The 19257-nt window shown below is 39.2% G+C and overlaps 2 protein-coding genes across 2 annotated transcripts; one reads left to right on the forward strand and one right to left on the reverse strand.

Annotated features, from left to right (window-relative positions):
* The first annotated feature begins 263 nt into the window (after positions 1 to 263).
* Positions 264 to 2275, forward strand: LOC137936899 (ethylene-responsive transcription factor RAP2-4-like). The gene has a single exon (XM_068781858.1). It carries the CDS (start codon positions 883 to 885, stop codon positions 1981 to 1983), a length of 1101 nt encoding a protein of 366 aa, XP_068637959.1. The 5' UTR covers positions 264 to 882; the 3' UTR covers positions 1984 to 2275.
* A 1417-nt stretch (positions 2276 to 3692) lies between these two features.
* Positions 3693 to 17018, reverse strand: LOC137936404 (uncharacterized). The gene is made up of 13 exons (XM_068781050.1): positions 16644 to 17018; positions 10227 to 10300; positions 9545 to 9628; positions 9354 to 9434; positions 6729 to 6809; positions 5629 to 5721; positions 5361 to 5540; positions 5152 to 5219; positions 4983 to 5034; positions 4839 to 4892; positions 4656 to 4748; positions 4436 to 4502; positions 3693 to 4093 (listed from the first exon to the last, which is right to left on the reverse strand). The coding sequence occupies exons 1-13, from the start codon at positions 16783 to 16785 to the stop codon at positions 4002 to 4004; spliced, it is 1161 nt and encodes a 386-aa protein (XP_068637151.1). The 5' UTR covers positions 16786 to 17018; the 3' UTR covers positions 3693 to 4001.
* Between the last annotated feature and the right edge of the window lie 2239 nt (positions 17019 to 19257).

Consider the following 19257-nt stretch of genomic DNA (forward strand, 5'->3'; position numbering starts at 1 on the left):
GGTTAAGTTAACCGGCGTGGTAGGTGAGACTAATAAGTCAACTAGGAAGGGGAGAGTAAGAAGACGACACGTGTTGGATTAACTTACAGCTGACGGTGAACGAAGGGCAGGTGGAGGTAAACTAATTGATGAGGACAACGTGTCGGCGTCCGATTGGAGAATAGAAGCTAGAATTGGAGTGTGGTGACGTCAGAGAGAAGTTGATGGGCAGAGAAACGCGGGTTAAGATTAAGAAAATAGGGGGAAGGGGTTTATATAAAGTGGGATGACGCTCCTGCTACGAGAGAGGAACCAAAGCGAGAGATCCTGAAATTGGAGAGCGACTTCTTTGAGAGAAATTTATTTCTTCTCTTCCTCTGTGATCTGATCTTCTTCTTCTTCTTCGTCTCCCCTCCCCCCCTCTGCAACATCCCGCTTCTCTGAATCCCTTTCTGTCTTCATCTGTCTTCTGTAAAATCTTTTTGAAAGAATTTGGGTTTGTTTTTTTTAATCGAAGAAAGGCAAACTTAGGGAAGGTTTTTGGAAGCCAGGTGAATCAGAACAGAGATCCAGCTATTTTATTTTTTGGATTTTTGGTTTTATTTTTTATATTGGCCTTTTTAGTTTGATCGACTAAGAGGGTGTTTTTACTGTCCCTCTGGTTGGTTTTTAAGGTAGTGTTGAAGAGTTTTTGGTGTTTTTTTTTCTTTTGTGTAGAAAGATTTTCTGGGTTTGTTCTCGTTGCTCTTGCAGGATAGCCTAAGTGGGGCTTTTAAATCCTTGCCTGTTCCTTGCTTTTGATTAGAAACAGGTGTTGGGCATTTTGCAAAGTTTTCTCTTTTTTTTTTGGGGTGTTTCTTCTTTTCCTGAAAATCTCTCTTTTCTTTGCTTGTGAGACAAGTCATGGCCACAGCTGTGGACGTCTACAGTAGTAGCAGACCGGTTTTTTCAGATCCTTTTAGAGAGGAGCTCATGAACGCACTGAAACCTTTTATCAAAGGTGCTTCTGAGGACTCCTCTGCGTCCCCTGATCCTTATTCTTCTTCTACTTCTTCTTCCCACCCTTCTTCTTCCCCTTACACTTTCTCTTCCGACTCCTTCCCCACTTCTCCTCAAACTACCTTTCTTCTAGATCCTTGTTCGACATCGACGACCCATATGAACTTCCAAGGGTTCTCGCAGGAACAGCATCTGACCCTCCCCCAGGCGGGTCCGATCGGGCTCACCCACTTGAGTCCTTCTCAAATCCAACAGATCCAGCTACAGATCCAGCAGCAGCAGCAACAAATGGCACTTGCCGCGGCCGCCGCTGGCGCCGGCAGCCACTGGAAGAAACAGCAGCATCAGCCCTTGAATTTCCTTGCTCCGAGGTCGCAACCCATGAAGTACATCGGCTCCCCGCCGAAGCCCACGAAGCTGTATCGCGGGGTCCGACAGAGGCACTGGGGGAAATGGGTGGCGGAGATCCGCCTCCCGAAGAATCGCACCAGGCTTTGGCTCGGCACCTTCGACACCGCCGAGGAGGCTGCTCTCGCCTACGACAGGGCCGCCTACAAGCTCCGGGGAGAGTTTGCCCGCCTGAATTTCCCACATCTGAGGCACCAGGGGTCGCACGTCGCCGGCGAGTTCGGGAACTACCACCCTCTTCCTTCGTCTGTGGACGCGAAGCTTCAAGCGATATGTCAAAGCTTGGCTAATTCGCAGAAACAGGGGAGTGCGGGTAGCCCAGCCGTCGCGACGTCGACGACACCCATTTCACCTCAGCAGCCGGAAGAGGTTCTCTCAAATTCATCAACGGCATCCAGTGGTGAGATCGGCAGCGGCAACCTGACTTTGGAAGATTGTTGTAAGGTGGAAAGCGAAAGCGAGGAGTCGGCTGGCTCTTCTCCGGCTTCGGATATCAAATTTCCGGATTTCAACGAGTCCCCATGGGAAGAGTCCGAGAGCTTCTTCTTGCAGAAGTTTCCGTCGTTGGAGATCGACTGGGAGGCGATTCTTTCTTAAGATGTGCTTGTGTATCGTTTTTTTTTTCCTTTCATTTTTTAACTTTTTTTTCTTCTTTTTGGGGGTCGATAGCTCTAGGTCCCTTCTATTTGATGAGGGATGGATGTCAAAGTAGCTACTGCAATGGAGTTTTTATGCAGTTGCAGAGCTACTGTGGGAAAGAAGAGTTTTTAGTTTGCTTTCAGCATAGTGTCTATAATGTGTATGTAAATGTTTCTGGCATTGCCTGGAACTGGGAGAGTCCTTTGTAGCATTTGTATAATTTGCTTCAATTGTTATGTCTTTCCATGTCCATTATTAATCCATGATTATTATTGTGCCCTGATTTATCTTCTTCTCTACCCTGGTTCTCATATATATGAATTCCTTCCAGAATCCTCATAATGCTTACCTTCTACCATTGTTGGACGGTGATGACTGATATGCAGAGAGCGGAAATCTCCTGTTTAATCTGTTGACGCACGAAAATCCAGAATTCAGTCCAAAGGAGACCCAGTTGTAAATTCTTTAATGTAAAAATAAATGGGATCACGAATCCCAAATATCGCTGGAGCGCCTTCAAGGTAAAGCCAAACTACATCTAACATATGAAATTTCACAGTAAAACATCACAATCGAGTATGAAATGATGATTACCTTGTCCTGCGCAGAAAGCATCTCTCTCAGCTAAGCATACAATCGAGTATGAAATGATGATTACCTTGTCCTGCGCAGAAAGCATCTCTCTCAGCTAAGCATAAGGGTGCTGTTTCTCACTCTAAACATGAATATTCGATGCTTCCCCCGCCGAAATTTTTCCAAAAAGCCAAAGAAGATAGAAAGCCAGAGGGGGGAGATACCCACCACTCTTATCAAGAACCTTTCTAAATGTTCTTCATTATTTTACATGGACAACTTGATAACATCATATGCTTTCATGGGTTCCATCAACCCATCTGCACCGTCCATTTCCCCCCACCTTTCCTTGGAGGCATCTACAAATTGTCACGAGTAGAGTCATGTTGAGGATAACTTCGTTGCAGAAAGTAAAATGAGCAGCTTCCTGAGGTTATTCACTCAAAAGCATCAGAGCCTTTATTCTTTTATACCTCTTCCACTCCAATACGTAAAAAGCTCCTCTCAGTCTGAAAAACCATTTTGTGGAGCTTTCCTATTATCTCTGGTTATTGTATTTGCAGATGAGAGGTTTAGTGGGATTAGCTGCTTCTCTACATACTCTTGACATTTTCTAGATGTGAAAGGAAGAAAGTGATATTCACCTGCTGGAATCTTCTCTTTTTATCAGAAAAGCTGAGATTTTGGCTGCTGTGGAGTGTCTGGAATTGGAGGAAGAATCTTTATTTCTCAATGCTTGAGATTGGTTAAGAGAGAGAGAGAAGTATACAATGCATGTTGTAATATCATATTTGAAGATAGGAAGGACAGTCATGATTCAGTGGTGGAAAGTTTCAAGCGGGGTTTTTGAGTGAGAGAAAGAAGAGAGCAGAGAAAATATGGATGATAATTGGAGGCATTTCCACTGGGGATCAAGTGTTACTATATCGTCACATCATCACAATGAGAGAGGTTCATCATTATATTCCAGAGTAGCAGGGCATGATTTCAGTAAATGGTGGAAGTACTGTACCTAACATAAACACGATATTATCATCTTCTATTCTTTGTTTGTGATATTAAGTATTTTCGTAAAGGAAAAACGGTACAAACACAATATTTACTCAAAACTCAAAATGGGACATTTTGTCTATGCTTTTCGGGGCACAAAGGAACACGTAAATAATTTTCTCTTTTGTTTTAATTATCACAAACATTAAAGACAGATGCTGATTTACAGGAGCACAGAAAAAAATGTCTAAGAGCAAGAAAATCTGACCCTACTAGACATGATATCAACTTACAGACTCGCCCAAGAAGGCCCCTGGGGCTGGCAGCTGCGGCTTCACTGGCAATGTCAAACTTTACTTCTCCAGAGCTATTTCAAGAGTACACGGAAAAAAAACAGTCCCACAGAGTTGATCTCAGCTGAATTTTCCGATTTCCATTTTCTTTTTGATTGCTCTTTGCCCATGATATACGAAAGAATCTATAATGCCCGACACTGTGAAGATGCCTGTACAAATAATAAAAACATTAAAGTCCTAACCAGAAGAAATAATAGGAACAGTCTCTTTGTAAATTAATCGTCTGCAAAATATCCGAAAAGAAGAAAGATTAGGAAAGATGAAGTCCTTCGAGTCAAGAGAAAGCGTGTTTTTGTTTGCACGAATGGATATTAAACAACATTTATGTTGGTGAGCCAACATCCACTTCAAGAGATCAATTAATTCATCACAGGCGAATATCCAGGCAATTGTGTTTAACAAGTAACATTAGTTTCTTCGTTGAAAACGTACAGCTGATAGCAAGTTTAAAGAACACACCGTCACGAAAAAAAGGGGAAGATATATTTTACCTCCAACTATGGCGCATACATTTGTCAGGAAGTGCAAAAATGAGACATGTTGCTCGGTGAAAGTAACCTAGAAACATTTCATTCAACAAAGTTTCTTCATTAGAGAAGACCCCAAAGCAGAATGAGTCTGCTCCTAGAGACAAAAATCTGAACAAATAGAAACAAATCATAAGTAGTAGAATCAAGATCTTGAAACCAAATGCAGAATAAAATTTCACACCTTTATTGGGGAAAGGTCATAGAAGAAAAATACTCCAGGAAGTGCCTGAACTCTACCAAATTCAGCTCCCCTGAAGTGCTCAGTTACAGAGAACTGCATGACAGAGTAACAAAACACTATCATTTATACCGACAGTCACATGGAAAAAGGCAGATAAAAGCAACTTAGAAGTGTCCTCCTTACCTGATTTGACTGGATTGTGTGCCCTTTTATGTCGGTATATACAGTTGGAACAACCTGAAATAAACAGCATAACCCAATAACCAATCTGAACTCACAACGTAACCAGAGTCACCACATTCAAAACTTGGAAACACAAAGGCCAACCTTTATAAAATACTGATACATCCCATAGGATGTCTGTTGTGTCCATTCAACCCTTAAATGCAAAAACAAAAAAAACAAAGTCAAAGTTTTTCTTTAATCGAACCTTCTTGATGTTACAGTCTCATCTAAAGAGAAAAATGTTTTAAGGGTGAAGGAAAAGTCACACTACCCATCAAGAGGGTTGACAACACCAGGGAAATAATCTCCAAAAGCTAATCTATTGATTTTGTGGCTTACCTGAAACAGATACAAATATATTGAAAAATATTATTGCCAAGAAAAAACTTCATTTTAGCCAAATGTCTCAGGCTGCCCCAAAAATAATCTGAAACATTTCTTAAATACAAGCAATATCACATAATTGTGGATCAGTCGTACATTAAAGATATCCTTCTGGAATGCTAGCAGATCATGCACATGAACATTTGACTGTTGGAAGCTTTTCCCAGGAGCAAAATGAAAATTCCCTGCCACCTTATTAACTTCCAAAAATCCATATATATTGCATCCTTCTCCTTCTTCATCTTTAATCCTTTGAATGAAACCCTCTCTTTTGCACTAAAGATGTCAAATGTAAAAAATGTATGAATTATGTATTTGGCGACTAAATAAAGAAAGGTAAAAGGAAGGATTGGTTGAAAAATACCTGGTCAATCAGATCAGGATCCGAAAGCCCCCAACCTTTCTTCCGGTATGCTTCACGAACTTCTTCACACGTGTTGCAACAATCTTCGTCAGACTGCGAGAGGGGTCAGAAATTCAGACACAGTATGCAAAAGTGGAAAGAAAACGAAGGACAACAGAGTTCAAATTTCAGGTAGGACTGGCAATTGTACCAGATTCTGTTTATCCATTTGAGTATAGTTGTGGTGAAAATTTTCTTACCTGCTTCAGTAAGATTGCCTTTTTTACTTAATCCTCAGTTGATTAAATGGACGAGACATAGGCGAACATTTATTCTAAGGGTAATGTGGCAACGCATAGTTAAAGTTTAGTTAATGATATGTTTAATTAATTGTTGGAAAATGTATTTGCACATTTTGGTCTTTTCACAAAGGAAAAGTTTTAGTATTTATATCCCTCTCTCATTTAGGAGATATTTGTGTTTTCATGTTAAACTGAGAAAATGTATTTTCTCATTTTAGTCTTTTCTGCTTCATTTTTATCAAAACTTATGCAGGTTTACGTATTTAGAGAGGAGTATTTTGGTCATATCAATCTAACTGACTCAAGTTAATATAAAAGGAGGATTAAGATGGACCCTGATCCCTAATCTGATTGCTCTGACTTCAGTGGCAACTCCACTTATTATTCTCTCTTCAACTTTTTTCCTTCTCTCATTGAAATACACAATTCTATATTAACATTTTTTATATGTTCGTAGATTTTTATTGATAATATAAATATTTCACTAGGTTATATCTTAACTTTTAGCTTATGGATATATTACTTATTTGTGCGTCAACTTGCATTCAAGTAAATAAACAGATAATGTAACACCCCTTATTGGATTCCAAAAAAAAAAAAAAAAAACTCAATATGTATTCTAAATGAAGTAGGTAAAAGAATAGGTAAGTTATCGCAATAGTCAACAGAATAACCCTTCCCCATGCTGATAATTACCCACAGCCTTATTTGAAGGCCACAGTAAGTGACATGGTAGATCAAAATTGCTGTGTAATATAAGTTCTAAAATTGTCATACTTGGTAAATAATTATGTGATATTGCTGAACTACTATACGTACCGCTTCTGCACCATAACAAGAACCACAATATGTCTCATTGTGTTCAAGCCTCCCACCATGCCTTTGCAAGGGCTTTTCAATCTGCATCAAATAGGAGATGAATATAAGCAAAAGGCTGCAGAGAAGGAAAAAAAATCAGAAAGATTGATATATTATTCTCTCTCTCTCTCTCTTAAACGAAGAAATTTATGTACATGGAATGCATGAAGAGAAGCAAAAGTCAAAGCTGAAAAGCTAGAAACAGATATCTGCAGGTAAAGTTTCCCTTGTTTATGGTATTTCAAGGAAAGAAAGAAACAAAAGCAGTTTAAATTTTAATTGAAAGGAAGTTTTTTTTGAAATGTTCTGTGGCTTTTATTACATAAAAAATTATAAATACAATAATAATGGCCAATGCCTCAAGAATACAAGGTAAACGAGCTCCCAACAACTAGGAGTTGGTGGGAGACTCCCAGCTTAGCAAGCTGGTCAGCAAGACAATTTCCTCACTGATGGGTGTCCTACAATTCAATAACTTTCCCTGAACATAAAATGGATATTACTTCGTAAATGTTCTTAAGCTTCCATGATGGGTTTTTTTCTTCCAAACCAAGAGACTATGACTGCCGAATCTCCGTCAGATATTGCTGGGACTGAATTTCTGAACCAAGAGTTGAACACCCACCAAAGCCAGAACTCTGCATCTATTGAGCTTCCTAAACCCACCGGACCAGTGTATGGTAGGACAGTTCTTGAGTGGTGGTCTCTTCCTACGCTTCCAATGCTGGAAGGTCCATGATTGCCCTGGGAGCTGCTGTCAAAGATTCAATTTGAGCCAAGCCAAAGGAAGGGACACAAGGTGGCAATTCTTGGGGATGATCTTCATTAAATGAAGGAATTTGTTTCCAATTTCTTCCAGCAATGAAACTAGGGAAAGGAGGCAGGTTCTTAAGAACACACTGAACCATTGCCAATATACAGTGGAAGACTGTGTCAATTACAAGTCTTTCATTCCCAAAATGTTCTTCTAGTATGTTCCTTCCAAATTTCCCAAGGTACTGCAACTTTAGCTAAACCCAAATGGAATTTCCCACTTTGGGAAATGGTCTTTTCATGAACTGGCTGATAAAGCAGGGGAAGTTGATTGGTAAACAACCTTTGATTTCTTGCATAGAAAATTTCTGTGCCAAAAGTACATTTAGCAACCAATTATGTCCTTTTTTCTCGTAAAAACTAGCTGCTTCTCTGGTGTACCTGTCACATGTTGTTAGATGGAAAATCCTCTTTCCTTTACAACATTGTTACCCTCAGAGCAATCTGGGTCCAGCTGGAGGGGGTGGTGTGATAAGAGAATCCTAAGGCAACATTTATCTTATTTACTCTGTTCCCTTTGGTCTTGAGGATGCTATTGTGGCGGAGTTCAGGGCCTTATTATAGACATTATACCCTATGTGGGAAGATTCATGGCTCCCTTAATCATTGAAGGGGATTCTGTGATTGTCATCAACAGGGCTATCAGAAAAAAAAATCCCCTCTTAGATAGTTTTTAATGTATCTTAATGAAATTGAGCACTTATGTTAGGACATGGGTGTATCTTGGCAGTACACCCCAAGATGTGCCAACAACATTACTAACACTTTAGCTAGGGAAGGTTATCCCAGCAGCACCTCGCTGCCCCTCTAACCTTACTTTGGCACCATTTGTTTAGGGTCTTGCTTTGTTTGTTTTCCTTTTTCATCATATATTGTCATTTTGTGTACTCATTCCTCCCTTGGGAGTTCAATATGAAATTTGAGTTCAAGACCCATCTCAAAATGACTAGCAAAGTTAGGAAATCTCTTTCCTAACTAATGGACTCCACCTTCTCATGAAATATATATGTGTGTGTGTGTGTGTGTGTGTGTGTGTATAAACCCTCCTTACAGTTAAAATGCATCAAACTTGGAAAATTTGTTGGCATTGAAGAATTAGAAAAATAAAAACCTTAACTTTCATTGTCAACCTGATTTTGGGTCTACTGCAGTCTTTTCTGGCTTATTGTCTTCTCCCATCATTCTCAAAAAAATGTACTTTAGGCATAAAAATGTGAAACTGAGAGTTTTCACTTGTACTGCAACATAACTAATGTCTAGTATTTGTTTCATGTGTCTGGCCAAGTGGGGATTGAACAGGACGAAGAGATCTTGATTGCATGGTTTTTGACTACCTCCTGCTTCCCCTCCAGGCTGGCCACATGCTCAATAGACTCTTCACAGGATAGAATGCGAAGCATTTGCTGGCATTCCAAGGAGAATGTTAGTAGAATCACTGATGCAAAAGCAAATTTTAGGACGCACAAAAGGCCTTTGTTAGATCCTCCTTCCTCTTCCCAGTGTCTATCCTTTGATACAGGAGCCAAGTCTCGTTGGGGTTAGGGGTGTGTTTTAGGTGAAGTGCAGAACAAGGAAAACTTTCAATATGCTACTTCTTCAGCCAAAGAGTTTCAGTTTTATTAGAGAAGGAAGAATGACATTGCCATTCCCTAGAGAAGATTTGAAATGCATTTCATCGGAAGTATAACAACAAGGTAAAAACTTGCATAGGAGAAGGAATTTAAAACTAGAAATGTTTGTGAAAGCAATGGCAAGATGTAGCAAGCTACTTACCTTAGGTGAACCAATTCCTTCTTGCCTAGTCTCAATCACATTCCCATGTGAATCGATCCTCTTTTTAATTATATCATGTCTCTGAAAGAAAATTAGATGCAGTTACTAAGCTTCATCATATCCTAAAGAATCAACAGACAATGTAAATTGAGAATAAATTTCAAACCTGCCACTCTCTTGGCAACACTTACTACATCAAGATGTTGCTCTCCACTGATGTCCATGGCATCAAGACTGAGGATGGAACATGGAAGGGCTGGAAATGAGACATCGAACTGCACTTTCAAGAACAAAAGAGAGCCAAAATTCCATCAATAGTAATTAAAATGAATTATGTTCGGTCTTTGCTTTTTTTCTGAACACACCAGAAATAGGACATTTTTTTAGTGAATATAGGGAATCATAGTTTAATGAAAACCTAGATGCCAGAGGAGATAGGCATGTGTAGCATATTTAGACTCAGGGCTTCTTCAGAAGCATCAGTATGGTAATAATGAACCTTCCTTGACATGCTACAATGTCCTCTGGGTTTTCAAGTTTGGAAGTGGAACTAGGATTTGGAGGGTTACTGAATTTTGCCTACATAGACCACAGAGTGACATAAGATACACTATCTTAACCATTTCTTTATCACACAAATAAAATAAACGTTTTGTATGATTAAAAAGGAAAGATAGAAATCTGGAACTGAATTGCAGACAAGCAGCACGGTTCCACTTAAAGCAGCAAAACTCTCCACCTTATTGTCATCCCTACAAAAGTAATCTTCAATAGGTTGAATAGAGCCTTAACACTTCTAATGCTGATGTAACCCAGACTTTAAAATGAATGACTCAAGCAGCCGAAATATTTCAGAGCAGATAGTTTTTTTACATTTATACGTAGGGTGTCTGCTCTCGAAGTGTCCACAACAAGCTTTGTCTCTGTAACTGCATGAAGATATAAGCCTGAAAGTATAGCATGAGTTAATATTTTAAGCACTAAAACCTAAAAAGACCATACTGTTAAAAAATTAGGAACAGTGGAAAGCAAAAAAGACCATTCTCACTATAACCTTTTTTGCCTAAATAACAGCCATAATTAAACTGATATAAAAGAAAGATAACTATTAGTGGGAAAACAATAAACACCTCTTGAGAGATTGTGTTTGTTGAAAAAGCCAAACACTTTGAACTGAGAAAACAGACACGCCTAAATTGAAATATAGCACTAATCTGCAATTGTACTTGACAACTTGTCTTAGTAGGGTGGTCCATCCCATTATGACAGACCAAAGTTACGGAGCTTTTTCCCAACAAATAATCACATAACTTTTCCTATTATTAACTGTGGGATTATTCTCACTAATACTGTCCCTCATGTCCAGGCTAATTCAAATAAAACAACGGGCCTAATATATGAACATCACGAACAGGGTAAAAACTACATGAAGCATAAACTGAACCCAACAAGGCAAATGTCTTTCTATGATACCATGTTAAAGTTGGGTTCAGGTTTATCCCAACATGACTAGTCAAAATTAGGAGAGGCTGACTTTTCCTAATATCCAACCATGTAGGATTATTCCCACTAACTAATAATCCCATACAACTTTTGAAACAAAAACGTTAAACGGATTTTGGTATAACCACTATTTTAACCTCTATTTTAGCCTCTTGATGTGGCTAGGTTGCCACATTAGACCAAGTTGATGTCATAGCTTATTAGGCAATCCGAGTCATCTTACCTAAAAGAATAGATCGAAATCATGATAGACAGGTTGCAAAAAAGCTCAAGAGATCATGATTCTTGATATGTTCCAATCTTGGTGTTTTAATTCAAACTATTTCTATTGTTATTTACCAATCTCACCTGTGAATCTTCATTCTTCAACCCATCAGTGTTCCTCTTAAAAAAAAAATTGGATATCTTTTTGTTCCATCCAGACTTTCTTGCAAATTTTGGTACAGAGTATCTACTCATTGATGAGTCTTAGTATTTGCTTGGTTTTATGTTTTGTAGGTCTCCAGTACCGTTTTTTTCCCCAAGAATTGTATTTCTGTTGGAGGTTAGTGGGTTTGGATTTGATGTAGTCCTTGAATACAACTTGCCTAGTTATATGAGGACTTTGAGAATCATTTGAGGATTGGAGTACTGCTAGTTCAATCTGGGCTGGATTCATTGATTTCATTAAGGCTCCAAGCAAAGAAACTCATGCCTTCATTCCAAGTGAGAAAGCATGTAAGGAAGATCCCCTAATCTGCTTGCTTCCCCTTCTTTTCATGGCAGCCGCAGTGCCCTTTCCTTCAGCTGGTGGGCAACTGGGGTAGGGTGCTGAACGTTAACCAATTTGGTCTTATTTTCTGGTTTCTTCTGTTATAGGCATCTAGAAATCATGTCTATATGCATCTCTTTTGTCAAGCAGTTTGAAGAAATTATTACATGAAAATAATTTGTAAATTACTAAACTGATAGAAAGAAATTTAGCCTCAAAATCCCTTTATTTGAAAGTGACAAGATAATTTTTTTTGCCTTTTGTTCTGTTTTAGAAAAAGAAAAGGATAAGGAAGAATGCTTGATTCTTTCCTATAAACAAAAGACTGAAGTGATGGTTTTGCTGATCTGGAAATTGCCATATCAGACACTGCAATTTTGGGTGCTATTCCCTAGTCCCTCTAGCACAGTCCCTTTTGAAATGAAAACTTAGTATTCATTACTGGAACAGATTCTAACTACCCATTTTGAATTTTCATGTTTAAATTATTCTAAAATACTTTATAGATTGATGTTTCCATGCCATCACTAGAAGTTGAGATTTTACAACAAAATCAAAGCCAAAGCTGGTGTAAGTTCAAAAGGAGCTTCCCCTTGAACCGCTTCAAATTTCTCTTTTATAGGATTTAAGTAGTTGACATTTTATCCCACAAACCACCAAAAACAAAGAAGTCACTTCTATATCATCTATGGAGATTAATTAATATTAGTAGGAATAGTCCAATAGAGACAAATGTTAAGAAAAGATATTGGTTTATAAAGTTGACCAATAGGCTTTGTAAGTGGCTCGTCATTTTGGAATGAAACTAAGATCAATTTTAACATGGCATCAGAGCAAAACATCTGTCTAGACTAGAGCCCAATTTGTACTCCATTTATTTGTACACATCTATGTTATCCACGTCTTAGGCCCATTATCCGCACGTGAAAGCCTGGACACGAGGGAGTTTTAATGGAGTCCCACATAGAGAAATGTTAAGAAAAATTATTGGTTTATAAGGATGAGCAGTGGGCCTCCTTAATGGTTAGTCCTTTTTTTATATTAAAAAGATGCAAAGAGCAAAATTACAAGGTGGGGGAACTATCCCATACAATGAGAGATTGCAGTGGCGTTCCAAATTTAACTAATTTATCAGTCGAGGAATTGGCTGATCTAGGAATATAATTCCAAGTACATGAAATGGTAGATACAATGTTGGAGATAGAAGAAATGGTGGGCCAATGGCGCAAAGGGGAGAGCACTAACTAATAACAACTCTGGAATCCCCTTCAATGAGCAACTTTCCATGAAGGTGGTCCTTGAAAATTTTTAACCCATGGAGAAGGCCAGTCACTTCAGCGATGTTGGAGTCTGCAATACCAACCGGCCCTGCATAGGAAAGAATGGTCTCTCCTCAGTGGTTTCTGAAAACTCCTCCCGCACCCGCCGGCCCCAGGCATCCCAATGCAATCCCATCAAAATTCAACTTGATGAATCACTAGGAGGAGGTTCCCATTCTGCCATGGTAGATACCTTTTGGGGACCCGCCATATGAGCCAGTAGACTCCATTTGCAACGAAGGGATATACCTGCCTGGGGGGCAAACTCCTTCCTGGTGTACAGCTAACTAGAAATCATACCCACGGTGCAAGAGACGATGTTTTCCAGGTTGCTAAATTTGAGGTTGAATTGCCGGTTATTTCGCTAAAGCCAAATACACCACGAAATATGAGCATGGCAAGCAGAGAGAAGTAGCTTGCCAATTTTAGGTAGTCGAGTCCCCAAAACCATCTAGATAGTGCCGAAAAGATCCTAATGAAGGCCCGACTAGATGCCAATTTTTTGTAAGATTGCCATCCAAACTCTCCAAGAGTAACAATAGTGAAGGATAACATGCTGAACGGACTTCTCACAAACATCGTAGAGAGGGCAGGTGTTACCGGAGGCGATAAAGCCCCACTTGTGGAGGTAGTTTGCAGTGAGGATTTGCTCCCTATTGGCTGTCCATAAGAAGAATTATATCTTATTTGGAGTAGAGAGTCTCCAAGCAAGATTGGCCTTGTGCTCTGGCATACTGGGGTCATCCTCCCTGATGTGGGAATAAGCTTAGGCAACCGAGAAGATACCGTTGATACTTGGCTTCCAAATCAACTTATTGTGTACCTAGTCCTGAATGATGACATTGTTGAGCCAGATAGAAGTGAGTAGAAGGCCACGATTTCTTCATCATTTAAACCCTGACGAAAGAGAATGCTCCAAGACTAATTGTTCCATGATTCAGCTACCAAGCACAACAAGTCCATACCAATCCTAGATAGCCTCGGGTAATCCTCGATAAGGGGGCGGGGGCCACACCACTCATCAGTCCAAAAGAGAAGAGTCCTCTCATTCCAGGGATAGAAGGAAGGTGTGACCCTGAAAGTGGGGGGCAGTATATCAGGGACAGACGGCGAGGAGCACCTCCCTCTCTCCACCTATGGTCTGAGAGCTAAAGAGAGAATCTCACCATATTCCTCCACAAGCCATTATGCTTGGAATTGAGATTCTAGATCCACTTAAGGAGGAGGACACAATTCATATCTTTTGTAGGCTGAATGCCCAGACTACTCCTAACACAAGGTAGTCAGACCTCCTTTCAACTGACCAGATGATATCTGAAGGTGCCGTTGGAACCTCTCCAGAGAAAATGGCAACGGATAGCATCAATCTTAGAACACACCGAGGCCGGACAATGAATGAAGGACATGAGATAATTGGGCAGCCCCGCCAAACACGATTTTAACAGTGTAAGTCTTCCCGTTGTGGATACGAGCTTGCCCCACCAAGTGGCAAGCCTTTTCTCAAACTTCTCAATGAAAGGGGACCAAAGTGCAGCCCTGGAGCGAGTATCAAATAGTGGTAGACCCAGGTAAGTAGTTGGCGTGCTGTCAAGAGCACAACCCAAAAAATCAGCCATATCACAAAGAATAGTGTCGTCTATATAGTACCCAAATAGAGTGGTTTTCTTCCAATTAATATTCTGCCCAAAAGCCAACTCGGAAAGGCCAAGGACAGCCCTTAACTTTTTTATCGGATTCATAGTGCCCACACCAAAGCAAATGGTATTATCTGCAAACTGGAGAATCGGAATGTCAAACGCCTCAAATTCTGCAGTTGGGAGGAGCCACCCCAACTCTTTGGCCGAGTAGATCAGGGAGGAAAGATATTCAGCCACCACGTTGAAGAGCAATGGGGACAGAGGGTCCCCCTGAAGGATGTCACGAGTTCCCTTAAAGTAGCCACACACTGTCCCGTTAAGAAGCACTTAATAGTTGGATGAGGAGATGCAATTTTGGATCCAGAATCGCCACTAGTCTCCAAACCCCATTTACCCCAGAAGAGTGTCCAACAATTTCCAATTAACTCTATCAAATGCCTTCTCAAAATCCAGCTTGAGGATAAATCTAGGAAACTTCAAGGCCTTGAAGTGGTGAAGAAGTTCATGACAAGCCATTCTAGAATAATGGTTAGTCATTTTGAGACACCACTAGACTCAATCATAACAAATAGGATGATTCAATTTTGTATTTACCACATATGAGCACAAATAAACAACCTTACAAGATCTATCCCTCCTCCCTCCTCTCTTCTTCCCTCTCTCCGTATTTCTCACAGAAGAAAACAAAAATTTGCCATTGGACTACATTATAATATGGTCTACTGATGCCAAAAGCCTCCCCCCCTCCCTCCCTTCCTCTCTTCCCACGGAACTCTAGAAGTTCAAAATAATAGTCATTGCATCTTCCTCAATTGGTCTTTTCTCAAACTAAAAGATATTAATCCAACCAATTTGAGAACAAAAACATGACACACTAGAGCTAAGATGACACGAAGACCAGCTGAGAAGAGGTCAGAAATTTCACTTTTTTTATTGTGAGATTACAAGGGTTTTCCGTAGCATATTACAAAAAATAAAAACTAGATATAGGTCAACTCAGCATTTGATAAACTTTTAATCGTATACCGTAGTCTGTGAAGTTGGGTCCAAGGCCCATCCCAAAATGGCTAGCCAACTTAGGAAGCCTCTTTCCTATCTAATAAACTCAAGAACTTTGTACTCACTAATCTATGTGGGACTATTCCTTAACATTCCCCCTCACATATAGGCCCTCTTTTGTGGCTCTACATGTGAATAATTTGGGTGGAAGCCGACATATGATTACCTACTCTGATATCATGTGAAATTGAGTCCAAGGCCCATCCCAAAATGACTAACCAACACAGGAAGTCTCTTTTCCAACTAATAAACTCAACATCTTTCAACTCACTAATCCATGTGAGACTATTTTTTAATACTCCCTCTCACGTGTAGACCCTCTTTTGTGGCTCAACAAGTGGATAATTTGGATGGATGCCCACCTATGAGTACATACTCTGATACCATGTGAAGTTGGGTCTAAGGCCCATCCCAAAATGACTAGCCAACTTCGGAAACAAATTTTCCAACTAATAAACTCATGATCTATGTACTCTAACGTGGTCCAACATCATCCACAAAAAGATATTCATGTAGTGCTTCATTTGTCCTTTCATGTAGTTAGTTATTAGTTTTCACATCAGAATTCTTATTTCCTATCCACAAGGACTTAAATTTTTATTAGATTTATGTTCTGGTTTCCATTGCAACAATTAAGTACGATAGTAACCTAGTAGTTTTCCTGTTCTAGGAAAAACTGAAGTTTAGATGTTTTTTAAGACATAGTGACTGCTAGGGACCCAAATACCCGCTATACAGAACATTCAACGGCCTAGCTCGTTACAATTACAATAAAACAACACAATCAGAAAATTCCGTCAACCAAATCTCCTCTTCATTTATAGGCTCATTCAGATCAATGTTCCCAAAGATAAATATCCGATCAGGTTATATCATATTGGCGAACATATCAGCAAACAAGACATTTCCATAACAGTATACTACTAAACAAACTACACATAGACAAAAATAATCAAAACGGAAAAAGAGAATACGAAGATACAAAAGACCGAACAGAAAGGAGGAGGACACAGGGACGTACGAAGCTCGGAAAGAAACAGCAAGAGCATCACAATCAAGGAGGCCAGGGTGATTACCCCGCCGTAAAGCGTGCGGCTATAGAAATCTTCATTGATCTTCGGATACGCGTCAAGAGTCCGAAGCTTCTTGAAGACGCCGTCCATGGCTCCCCGCCGGAGAGAGAGTCAGAGCAATTGGAGTCACGTACGGGAAGAAGAAGAAGCACGGTAAAAAATCTGGCAATGGCAGATTCACGGCGACCAATCCGTCACTCGCGCTTCCGAGAGGATTCCTGATTCTTCCCTCGTCTTCCTTGGCTTCGCGGTTTCCTTTTACTTTCCTAGACAGAGGCGAGAAGGTCACGGCTGTCGGATCTATTTTCTTTCGTTGATTTTGAGAAAGGCGGCATTGGTACAGTGATTAATGCTACGATTTGCCGCTGTTGATGTGGGAGTTCTTAATCCAATGTAGGGCTACTGGGCCCAAAAATGGATGAGATCTAGTCCATTCTGGCCCAGACACTGTTATGTCCTGATCCAATGGATAGTAATGAAGTTTAATGGGATCAGATTAAAATTATTTTATGGATAATTTTATTTTATTCCAAATATGATTTTAATATTATTTATTTTATTTTATTTAAAAATAAAATATTTTATATTTTTAATAACTATTTTACCCACCTAATTTATGGAATCAATTGCATGTATTCCGGATTTGGAAAGATTCATATTTGGAAAAAGACATCTAATATAAAAAAAAATACCAATTATTTATTTGAAAAATAATTTAAAATATGAAAAATTATTTTTAGATATAAAAATCTCTATTTTTTTAAAGATATAAGTAAATTAATAGTTGTATTAGTATCAAATTTCATTAAAATATACAATTTTACATAATATAAATTGTAAACATATATTTTGTAATTCATATAAATCTAATCTTCAACTCAAACCCTAAATTTTCAATGGTTAAAAGGAATATAGAGCCCATGGGTTATTTCTAGATCCAGTTTTTTTGGGATTCCTGTACATGGGCTCTATACTTGGGCCATAAAAATTCAGTCCGATATATTTAAGCAGCCCATAGCCACCTACCCATAATACCTGGGCGTGTTTGGGCTTATAGTGAATTAACAATCGAATTATGGATCTTAGTGTTTAAAAGGAAACTGAACCAACTGTGAAGCAATTCGAATAAAAATCCAAATCGATTGCTAGGCCCATGAGACCTTCTCTTCACTCTTCAGTCCAGGTTTATCTGGGCTTTTTATTGGATTCAACATTAGGATGTAAAGAGTTAAACAGAGTCAAATGTCAGTGCTCTCACTGTTCAAACTTCATCTCGGACAAACTTTGGAATTCCCTTAAGGCCCTGTCAGTGTCCAAGTTGAAAATTTAAATCCCAGGAAAAACTAGAATTCTTTTTCCTATGATACACATTTCCAAGAAACCTTAAGATAAAATTATATTAGTGTCTTTCTAGGAAAATTTTAGAAAATAGAATTGTTAGTGCATTTTCTAGAGAAATAAATTAAAATTAATAATCAATCTCATATATTTCAATAAAATAAATTAGGAAAAATAAAATTTTCAAGAAAAATTGTTTTATGCAAAAAATATTATAAAATTAATTGTCAAAATTAAAAAAATTCCATCTCTCGCATAAAAATTATATGTTTCCTATTACTTTTCACCGTTGATCGGAAAAGTCACTAACATGGCTAAATTTTTTTACTTTTAGGGTAAGGAGAGAGAGTAAAAAGGCTCGTAGGGTTAAAAGGAAGAGTGAGCGGAATCAATTTGCTGGCTGAAACGTCAAAATCTGCAGATTTGAACGTGCTCCAGTCTTACCCAGTTTAGTCCAAGCCTGCGATAATGGAGAAAATGATTGGCTACTCTGACACCCAATTGTAGCATCGCCGTTTTCTGTTGAAAAGCAGGTGGGTAAGGATCATCCAAAACCTGAGGTAAGTTACAGTGAAAAGAAGAAAAAGCAAAACAAAGATAACCCAATCCATTCTAATCCTCAATCTAACCCACAAAGCAAACGGATAACAATGTTAAACTTTTCCATATAATATAGTAACTCATCATTTCTGATCAATAACTGCATCTTATCTAACGGCTTCACTTCCATCTGATTCATCCCAGTTTATCCGCAAAAAATATTTGAACACGATGATTACAACCATACTTTGACAGAGTAAAAGACACCCAATTCCCACCAGATTCTGGCATATGAAAAAAGAGTTTTGTCTGATTAACACCTACCTCATCTCAACTGTAAGTGCTTGCTACGAGTTCAGGAGCTTTCTGGTCGACATGGAGAGAGCTTAACACTACTTTGAAGCTCATTTGAGGTGAGCTGGAACGATCCATTTGTCGTACTCGAGGAGGCGGTGAGGACGATAATCTTTGTCGTTTCAGCTAATTATCAGTGTCTCCCACAGTCAATATGTGCAAGGATGGACTGGAGTGTCGTCGGCACCCTTCACTTCACTATCCTCTCTGTTAGTTTACATGGTAGCTTTTGCTGAATCAATTCCATTGACAGAACCTGATTTGGTCGAGTGGGGGCAAAACCTTTGTCACTCGCTTGGGTTCAGTTCAGTTCAGTTACTTGGCACATCA

Source organism: Aristolochia californica, unplaced genomic scaffold, assembly GCF_029961685.1.
Source record: "Aristolochia californica isolate CCGP_79_NKW_82.1479 unplaced genomic scaffold, dmAriCali1.0.hap1 SCAF_7, whole genome shotgun sequence".
NCBI lineage: Eukaryota > Viridiplantae > Streptophyta > Magnoliopsida > Piperales > Aristolochiaceae > Aristolochia > Aristolochia californica.

Bases quoted from the DNA above. Each gene is read 5' to 3' on its own strand.
- LOC137936899 (XM_068781858.1), top strand. From the start codon at position 883: ATGGCCACAGCTGTGGACGTCTACAGTAGTAGCAGACCGGTTTTTTCA.
- LOC137936404 (XM_068781050.1), bottom strand. From the start codon at position 16,785: ATGGACGGCGTCTTCAAGAAGCTTCGGACTCTTGACGCGTATCCGAAG. The intron at 9,629-10,226 runs GTAAAAAAACTA...TTGAAAGTGCAG, and splicing joins CAGACACCCTACGTATAAAT to TTCGATGTCTCATTTCCAGC. The intron at 4,893-4,982 runs GTTGGCCTTTGT...TGTTTATTTCAG, and splicing joins TGTATCAGTATTTTATAAAG to GTTGTTCCAACTGTATATAC.